The sequence below is a fragment of the Lampetra fluviatilis genome, chromosome 16 (genome assembly GCF_964198595.1).
Source record: "Lampetra fluviatilis chromosome 16, kcLamFluv1.1, whole genome shotgun sequence".
NCBI classification, from domain to species: Eukaryota; Metazoa; Chordata; class Hyperoartia; order Petromyzontiformes; family Petromyzontidae; genus Lampetra; species Lampetra fluviatilis.
In genome coordinates, this window is record NC_136290.1 from 13,416,044 (window position 1) to 13,426,412 (window position 10,369).

At 50.9% G+C, this 10,369-nt stretch overlaps 1 protein-coding gene across 7 annotated transcripts in view; it reads right to left on the reverse strand.

Moving 5' to 3' along the window:
• Positions 1–10,369, reverse strand: part of LOC144936573 (CUGBP Elav-like family member 1) — a 253,380-nt gene that overhangs the window by 153,481 nt on the left and 89,530 nt on the right. For 3 of the 7 annotated variants that reach the window (XM_078863788.1, XM_078863789.1, XM_078863786.1), the window contains exon 1: positions 8,966–9,062. The exons of 2 other annotated variants lie outside the window; for them this stretch is intronic. In XM_078863788.1, the coding sequence (XP_078719914.1) occupies positions 8,966–9,011 (46 nt within the window). In that variant the 5' untranslated portion in view covers positions 9,012–9,062. Of the gene's footprint in view, positions 1–8,965; positions 9,064–10,369 lie in introns of those variants that run through there. 2 more of the 7 variants (XM_078863792.1, XM_078863787.1) reach the window with 1 other exon arrangement.

Genomic DNA, 10,369 nt, shown 5'->3' on the forward strand with positions numbered 1-10,369 from the left:
GAAGTGTTTATTTATTTTATGCCTTCGTGTTTTTATTCACTTGATACCGAAGTACGGTGGGGCAATATTAAGGGTGGAGCCCACGCTTAATATTATAACAATGATAATAATACATTCTATAGATTTAATTTATTTATCCAAAAGAACCTCACCGAGGTTTGGCCCACACCGTTCATGGCCGTTTGGCTTCACGTGGAGGAAAACCAGAGATCTGTCACTCACAACGAGCGGGTAACTCAAACGATCCACACGGATGGATTCACCGATCCGTTGCTATCCTGCCATTTGCTCCATCACATTGAATCCCGGATCCAACCACACCTGGCTTTCCAAGGCAGCTACTAAACAGGCTCAACCCCTTGCTGAGCTTCCGAGATCAGACGATTTCGTCACAGATAGGCTCGTGCCACGTGCCTCTATTTCGTGCTTCGAAATTTTCTCGGCCAATTTACATCTGGCTCGCTCTACCCCAGCCACCGAGCGGGATCGAGGGATCAAGGGATCGAGGGATCGAGGGGATCAGGGGGTGATCGTCCATCACTTGCCCACCCTCCCCTTCCCCAGGCGACGGGCAGAGTGACAACATTGTTGCGATGTTTGTTGAGAGCGCACAGACAGCTCGCTCTGTGTTCGCCTGTCGATGTTTATTACGCATTCGGAACCCTCCGTGGGGCCCTGGAAGGGAACGGGGGGGGGGAAAGGGACTGGCCGCTGCCAAAACGTCACAACCGTTAGCGTCTTCTCGCCGAGAAGCCATCCACGCGTGCTTCAACAAATAAAACCAAACAAAGCAGCCGTGCAATTTGTCGAGCAATCCGATCGCGATATTTTTTGGGTGGACCAACGTGAGGATGTGAAAAAAAAATTGTTGGTAAATACGACGTGGTTACAAACTGAAACCGCCGCCTTCGTATTCACGGAGATCGGCCTTACTGAAGGCCGCAGAAGGGTTATCGTAGGGAAGGATCATCGCACGTTAGCACGCGCACCCCACAATCACAGCCGCCTCGTCGACCGAACGTAGAGAAACGCTCGCAGCGACAGCAGTGACAGCGAGCGCGCTCAAAACGAGAACCACCGTGCTGAGAATATCCCTCCTCTGGTACTCGATTAGTGCGGCTGAGATGGCCAGCAGCGACGGGGCAGAGACGTCGTTAGCGGGCCGCTTCGAGGAGGAGGAAGGAGGAGGAGGCGGCCGTCCTCGCTGTGGACGAGGTGGAACGATGATGCAGGTTAGGTTCGCTCTGCGGGGCAATCAGTTTCCAACCACCCCACCACCGCCACCGCATCAGCGCGCCCGTCATTCACTTCCGCCGAAGGGGTCGATATGAGCGCGCGGTGCCGCTTCCATCGCAGCGACGTGACCTCCGCGGGGGGACTCCAGCGTGCCGGTTCTATCGCGCGGTGACCTCTGACCCCCGACCCCCCGGGGCGGGTGAGGGTTAGTGCACGGCGAAGCGCGATTCGACGGCGCGGAAGGTTCGCCCTAATAGGCGAGCGGCGGTTTCCGGCGTTATCGTCAAATTTAAGCGGCGTGGCAGGTGTCTCTGGTTGTAATATTTATTTATTTATTACAGCTGGGTTCTCCAATTATTTAAGGAAGCTGTGGTTCTCTCCTCTGCTGCTGATCAGTTCGGTTGTCGTCCCACACGCCGGAAATTGCAGAAGTAAGCTGGGAAAGAAAAGGTCGCCGCTGTTGCCACGTGTGCCGCTGGACGGGAGGTGACGGGACGGACAGAGCTTGGTGACGGCATCGCGCATCGTCGGCCGCGTCACGCCTGAGGCGTGGCTCCTAGGGGGGTTTCCTGCCTTCACCAGGCAGGGTGGCAGCAGGAGCGGCCACCAATTTTTTTTAACGACGCCAAGATTAATCGACAATTTAAAAAAGAAATTAGTGGATTTAACATTTTTGTCGATTAATCGACTCGGAGGAGCGTGGAAAAGGAGGACAAATACCCTCTAGAGGGGCTCCAATTTAGTGGCGGTCCCTTCCACCAGCACTGAGTCATTTCAGGGCTGCACCTTTACCTTAGCCAGTTCTATCTGTGGTGATGTTTGTTTTGTTCCTTTCTGTCATTTTCATGATGCGGGTCACTCTCGAAAACGACGAATCGTCCCGTCTCCGATTAGCACGCTTGTCCACGTACGGTGCGAGAGAAGATCAACATACGTACGTACGGCCAATTGCATGCGATCGCATTTTTTTAAAGACCCCCGCCCCCTCTCCCCCTCTACCCCCCCCCCCTCGCCCCCCCACCCCGCCCAGCCCGGCCCAGTGTCTCCCCGAGCGCGCGCCGCGCAGTAACGAGCCGTTCCCTTCTACGACCGTGATGAGCACGATTTCTCGGCGTACGCTATTCAATATTTATGACGTCGTTTCGTCTTCCCCCGCCGCCCACACTACCTCCTCCACCTCCTCCTCCTTATTCTCGCCGCCGCCGGAACGCGTCCTGAGCGCGCGTCACCCGCAGGGCGCCTGCGTCTCAGCGAGGGGCCGTCTCGGAGTGAGACGGCGCCGAACGGCAAATGAGCCGTTACCTCTCGGCTGTGTCGCCTAAATTAACGTCCGCAAATTTATGGCGGAAAAATAAACGGACGGACGGACGGACGGAAGGACGCGCAGTGCGGGAGCACTACAAGTATCTGTCGTGGTGCGCCCGGGATCCAGTATCGCAGATTCTGTCGTCCCGAGGGGGATTAGTCGGCGATGATTTTTTTTTTTTTGGGACTCTGCTTATGCGTTTGGGGGGAAAATTAGGTTTGTCGATGATCGCGGATAATTGGGGAGGGGGGTTCAAAAGAACGCGCGAAGGCTTCCGTGAATGTCACGAGTCGTGGCGATCGGATAACGGAGAAGAGGGAGTGGTGCTGATGGATGATATTTGAGAACCGTGAACTAATCCGAATGGAAAATTTGCATAATTTTTTTGTATAGTTCTCAGTTTTGTCTTGGGCACTAACATTCCATGAACGTTGTATTAATAAGCAGCCCATGATACAAAATGTGGTAATTTAAATGTTCGCAGATCTTTTTTGTTCGTTTAACATAGACTTTAAAATGTAGCGTGCGGAGGGAGCGGTGGCGCAGTGGTTAGCGCACTGCACTATGACCTCGGTAACATGAGTTTGATCACCTGCGACGGCTAACATCAGTTGGCAAGGAGTGCTACTAGGGGCCGGTCATGGGTGCCCCCCCCCGCCCTCACCCAACTTTTGCCTACCAATTATTAAAATGTACATGTTATTTAAAATGTACTAATTGATGAGGGACCGCTAATCATGTTAGTGTGTTGGGCTGTACTAATTAAACGCTACCCACTTCTCATTTTAAAAATAACACCGACCCACTAACAATTTTTGAGCGTCTCTGCTGGGAAATAATAATTAAAACGATACAACCATTGTCTGTTATTAATAAAAGATTCATCATCATCATTATCATCATCATGGTATTGTAGTTGTGATGGTTACCAATGTGACTTAGAAATGACACTGCAAATATATTTTCATCATAATGATTATAACTGGTCACGTGCCACCAACTCTTGTCTACCAGTGACACGGAAAATATTCATTAAAAAAAGGAATCGTTCATCACCATTGCTTGTGAACTATCCGACTAAACAAACAACATTGCAAATAACCATCATCATCATCATCACCACCGTGATCATTCTCATCAGAATCATCATGCAGTCGTAATTGTTAATTTATACTACGAGACAAAAACGCGTCCGAACACCCATCATCATCATCATCACCATGGTCCTCGCGGTCACATTGCAGCCGTGATTGTCGACCGCGCGACCTCGACAAAGCGACGCCGAGAATGATGGCGATGCGTTCGAGACCTCTCCCTCTGCTCGGCTGTTGCGGCGACGGCGGCGAGAGAACGCGAATCAAGCGAGACGCGACCCCCCCGCTACCCCGTCATCGTCGCGCCGAGATGAAGCGATTCCGCGCGTGTGCGTGTGCGCGCCTTGAAGACGGAGCGGGGAGGTTGGGCTAAGTGTTGGGGGACGTAGCCCTACGATGCGCGCTGTCTCGTTAAGCCAAATTTAAGACGCCGCTCGCTGAAGCCGGTCTCCTGCGGGAGCCGAGAAGAGCAGCGGAAGCAGCAGTGGCAGCAGCAGCAGTGGCAGCAGCAGCAGTGGCAGCAGCAGCAGTGGCAGCAGCAGCAGTGGCAGCAGCAATAGTGGCAGCAGCAGCAGCAGCGGCAGAAATAGCAGCAGCAGAAGTAGCAACAGCAGCAGTGGCAACAGCGGCAGCAGTGGCAGAAGCAGCAGTGGCAGCAGCAACAGTGGCAGCAGCAGCAGCGGCAGAAATAGCAGCAGCAGAAGCAGCAACAGCAGCAGTGGCAACAGCGGCAGCAGTGGCAGAAGCAGCAGTGGCAGCAGCAACAGTGGCAGCAGCAGTGGCAGCAGTGGCAGCAGTGGCAACAGCGGCAGCAGTGGCAGCAGCAGCAGTGGCAGAAGCAGCAGCAGTGTCAGCAGCAGGAGTGGCAGCAGCAACAGGAGTGGCATCAGCAGTGGCAGCAACAGCTGCAGTGACAGAAGCAGCAGCAGCAACAGCAGTAGTGGCGGCAGCAGCAGCAGTGGCAGCAGCAGTGGCAGCAACGGCAGCAGTTGCAGCAGCGGCAGCAGTGGCAGCAACAGCAGCAATGGCGTCAGCAGCAGCAGTGGCAGCAGCAACAGCAGCGTTGCTCCAGCGTGGGTGATTTCATCGTCGTAACGCTGTGTGCCATGTGCCTTTCGAATTGCGGATTTTAAGACAAGGCACTCGGAGGGAGCTGTGTTCCGTGAAGTCGTTCGAGAAAAAGAGGGTCTCCACCTCCTCCTACTAGAATATGGCTTTCGGCTATTTCAGTCCGTCCGCCTATCAGCATTCGGGAACGATGTCTCAGTCCATTCGTAGTTTTTTTTTAAAGCAACCCAAAACTCCGGGAGAAGTAATACTTTTGTCATTATCATTAACAGCCGATTTTTATCAATCCACCGCTGGATGAAGGCCTCCCCATCCCGTGTCGGCCACGGGGGGTCGTTTTGCCATACTTCACGACGCCGGTCAATGTGGGCTGGCGAACAGGGGGAAGGGCCCACGAGCGATGTTAACCGTGACCGGGGAACGAACTCAGATTGCCAGGTAGCTGGCGAAGAGCACCACTCTGGAAAGTCTCACCGATTCTCACGACTCTCTTGAGGAGGGTCCTGCGAGGATTTCACGGTCGTCTTCGTTCGTACGGCTGAGCAACAGCTACAATTTCACATGCAGGTGGTCAATACAGATAACGTCGTCACGAGCTGCGGAGTCTATCACTGTGATGTCTCTTCTTCGTGTTTGTGGATCGGTTATTGCGTCGTTATATGTCGTACTGTCTCTGTTCTGGATGACCACAGTCGCAGACTGGAGATGTTTAAGGGTTTTACATGTGTGCATCACCAGGTATGCGCATGTGACACCATGGTTTGTGCAGTGGATGCGATTTAGGGCGGACCGTGAACTTTGTGGAAGATAAAAAAAAACGAGGCATCTTCTGCGCTGGGTGTTTTAGAAGGCAGTATGGGAGAAGAGGTTGACGATTGCTGATGTGCGTTTCCCAATTAGGTGATTTTCTGGTAATTGCGTTATTTAATCATAATTATTATTCTTACTTTGATCACGATGTCGGCGCACTCGCCGCGGAATCTTTGAAATCCGCTGTGAAAGCAGACGGGCGCGTATTTGGCCAGATGTCCGAATAAAAATCAGAAATATGTATTTATACCCGAGGAATCCGATGAGCTATGAAGCTCTTTGTGATAGGCAACGCGGTGGAATCTCTATTAAAAAAAAAACATTGTAACCGGTTGAGATGATACACACCAATGTACGAATCATGTGCGCGTGTCTGTATCACATAAGCTACAATCAAAACTCGCCGCGTTCGTTAGCAACAATGCCTTGTGACCTTGCATGCTATAAATGTACTCGCTGTCTCTTCTCCGCGTGGCTATCTGACTGATCGTGGGTGGCACGTGACTGCGAGCCACAGCCGAAATGAGATGGTGGATACTGGATGTGGTGTACCGGGTTCAGATAGAGCTTTCAGGCCCGGCTGAAATATTCGCCCTGGTTATACAGTGCGTCGTGAATTTGGGGCGGAAAACATTAAGTCGAAAGAAATTATAGATTTCTGAAGAACATGTATTTGATGTAGATTGTGGATATATACCTGCAGGAATCCGCGGAATTTCCGCGGTAAAAGAATGGCGAATCTGTAGAGACTTTGATGATTTCATAAACTGATGATTTCACACGGATATATGGAATTTTTTGTAGATAATGTACCGAAAATAAATTGAAATTAATTAACTCTCTACCCGCATCACCCAAATGCCTTGTGACGTCATCACTCCCCCTCGAACCGCTACTCCAACGTCATCACTCCCACTCCTCCACCTCACTCGTGTTGCGTGACGTCATGACATATCATCTCCCCAGTGTAAAGTGACGTCATCATCCCTCTCCTCCTAACCACCTACGGTATCATGACGCCATCACACCCATTTGCTCCCTCCGCGTCTCTGAGGTCATCCATCCCTCCCCTCAACCTCTCCTCAATGTCGCGTCACGTCATCCCGGTGCGTTACAGACGGACAGACACACGAACAAATGTATGATTATACAGATGGGTAAATTGTGTGTGTGTTGTGTATACATTTGCGCTTTAACTCAGAAGACATGGGTCTATCCCGTGACCTTCCACGGAGCCCTCGACATTTCACATGGCCTCAAGGTGCACCTAGCCTGGCACAAACACTGGGGCGACGTCACTCTATTGTTTGTTGTTTAAATGCTGTTCATCGGTGCTCGCTAATGGCACTTACCCTAACACTGTTACAGGCTATATGGTGAATCTTTGTCTTTGTGTGTGCATTCGAACCGGTCCTGGGACTCCCCCCTCCCCCCCCCCAACGTCGACTCAGCCTCAAATGAGTGCCCCGGTGCGGGTGTATAAACATCAGCATCGCGGGAGAAAGACAAAGGCGGCCCGGGTCACACATACGACTTCACATGGTGCGTAGCTTGTTCCGTGGCCGTGACATTTTCCGCGCACGAATTTGTGTACGGATGCATTTTCTCCGTGTGTTGATTTATTTATCATTCTCATCTTTTAATCTCCGCGGCTCAGGATGTGCCACCGGGGGCTGCCCTGACCTCATTAGCAGTCGCGATGGGGAGCAGCGAATCTGGCTCCCGACGTCACCACCATCTGAAGGATCTCGCGACCGATGACAAAGAAATCAACTGACGCCGCGTCTTCTTTTTTTTGTTGCATCGGCCCCTACCCCTGGGTTGTCGGGATGCTTGCCCACCCCACGTGGCGACGAGGAGTTAGGCGAACCTCGGCCAACGAAATGTTAACAAAATATATCGGTCAACTTGTCATCAACACAACCATCATCAATGCCATCATCATCACCACCACCATCATCATCATCTTTATAAATACCATCTGCGCCACCACTATCATCGCCGCCACCACCACCACCACCACCAAAGAAACAAGAGATGGTGGTGGCGCTGATCGTGGTGATCCAGATGGTATTGGTGACGATTATTATGATGAGGATTGTAGAGGTGGTGATGGCAATGATGATGGATGTGTTGATGGCAAGAACACAACCAACATCATTGACACCACCACCACTACCATCACCCTCATCTTCATCAGTGAGACGACCATCGTCACCACCACTTGCGTCATCGTCACAACCAACGACAAAGATCCCCCGGATAGACATCCAGACTGCTGGGGCAAGTGCTATCAGCGAGCACCTGTCCAGGTGGACGCGTTGCACGATGGGGTGGAGTGGCCAAAACCACGTCCGCTCGCTCGCCTTTGACTGCCGACGTTGTTTGTTTACACACCGCACCAGGGCTACATGTAAGGCTGAGTCGACCTAGGGGTAACCCAAACCCGTTCAAACATTCGTTACGGATATTCGCCGTGAGCGGGAATCAATCCCAAGTCGACGGGTGGTTGGCGGGGCGCTAACCGCTCCCCAACCACAGCGCACACAAAGCACGCACTTCCTATCGATTCTGCATAAATTAGAATCAAAATATGCATTCATGCAGGAGGAATCCGATGAGCTGTAAAGCGCTTTTTCACAGATACCCAGTCGGGGCGGGTTAGAACGTTACAACAACAAACAACAAACAACACAACAACACGATAGGAGTGCAAAGTATCGGAAAGGTAAGCACATAACGTAAACAAAATAAACCATCAAAATGAAACGAAACTTTTATTTTACCAAGTAAAGCCCACTTGACCATCTGTGTCTGGCAGCGATGGCAGCGGCAAGAGCGACTGAGCGTTAATGTTCACGTTCATGTTCACGTTCATGTTCACGTTAATGTTCACGCAGCCTCAGCCCCAGCTCAGCAAGGGCGCGCGCAATCACGCGGGGCATTTACGAGAGCGCACATAATAGGAGTTTAAAATGACATAACGAATAAAGTGCATGTTGGGTGGGTGTGAGAGACAGAGAGAGAGGGGAGAGAGAGAGAGACGGTGAGAGCGAGGGGGATGCGCCTTAACTGGGCAGCAACGGAAGGGCATTTCAATGAACATGTTTTACAAATTGGCCAATCAGGCCACCCACGGAGATTTGTGAATTTCAGGGATGTCCATTTACAATTCTGATTTTACTCCACAGCAGGGGCGGGCGGGCGGGGGGGAAGCTTTATACTTAGCGAGAGAAAAATAACGGGGGGGGAGGGAATATGAAATTTTGTATAGACATTGTATATAAATAAATAACACGCATACATCTCTAACCTTAACAAGGACGAGGGGACAACACAATGGGAATACCTCAACCCCATTTGGCGCGGCCACCCAAATGTATATTTTAGAGATAAACCCGTTGCACTATAAATATATTGCCACGCGGGGTGCATTGGTGAAGGTCCGTACCTCCGAGAGGTGACTGCGAGGAGGTTAATAACAACGCCGTTCCCATGCGCTTTTATTTCTTCTCTCTCTCTCGTCGTCGTTGTTGTTGTGAGTGACACCGAAAAGGAGTGGTTTTGTGGCGTGTAGACAACATCCCTGGGCCCTATTAATTATTCAGAGCCCCCCCTACCACCACCACCGCAAATGGTACAGGCGGTCCGGGCCAATGGGGGCGAAGGCAATCTCCGGGGGGGGGGGGGCGGCCGAAGTAGCGATTTATTTATTTATTAAATTATTGCGTCGTTTCTCCAACTTCACCCCGAGGCGGGAGCGAAGCCTCGCCGAGTCTCGCGCCCGCTGTGCCACGAGGGTCGCCGCTCGTCGATTGCGCTGAGCGTGCGGTCGAATGTGCGGAGAGAAAACCCGCAGCTGAACGGGGAGGATTGTTAAAATCAACACGAATTAAACCTAGATTTGAAGCTTTCGTGACTGCAAGGATTCGTATTCTTATGTTTTTTCGGTAAAGTCACGTGGGTAAAATTTTTTAATGAATAAAAGTAAAATAAAAATAAAATAAAAATCACGACGTTTCGGAGGCAACACAAGCTTCCGTCTTCAGATACAACCGTCACAGCACGATAGCTGTATCAAGTTTTATTTTATTTTTATTTAACTTTTATTAATTTTTTACCTACGTGACTTTACCGAAAAAACCTAGAAATACGAATTAAACCGTCGTCAATGGAAAAAGGCGTAGCCCTGCACGTTGCTTCCTCACGCCACTGCTGTCGGAAGGAGCTCCACTCTAGAGAGTTCATGTCAATGGGATATTTGGCCTACTCTTCCACGCTGGCACGGACGTCTTGAAATACGTGTCAGTTACCCACGCTTTGCCTCACCCACACGCCGCCTGCACCTCACAAACGAAACGGTGGCTGGATCCGTTCGCACCGCTGCGTAGACAGACGCTGCAGGAGGGCATTTAAACAGAAAAAAAAACTTGGCCCCTGTTGTTTCAATTTCCGCGCCAGGTGATAGAATCGAACCGGCTACCCTTTGGATTGCAAGTGGAGTGCGCTGATAACCGTAGTACGGCGATTGTATCTCTTCATAACTTTTTTTTTGTACCAGCGCCGAGTTTTAGGAAATGTTAACACTGACCACAGGGCTTTGTTTATATGACAACAGTATCACAGGATACGCAGCCAACAGCTACAACGGTTACAAAGTTACGTAAATAGCTCTGGTTTCTATTATTATTCATAATACAGGTGTTTTTGGTTAGATCGCGTAAATATATAAATGTGTCGTTAAACCCGCCACCACCCAACACAGCCAACTAGTAAGGGTTGTTACGTAAACAGAACGTGGCCAATTCGTCACTAGTACAGCACTAACCGGTGTGTTGGAGAGCCAAGCCACAAC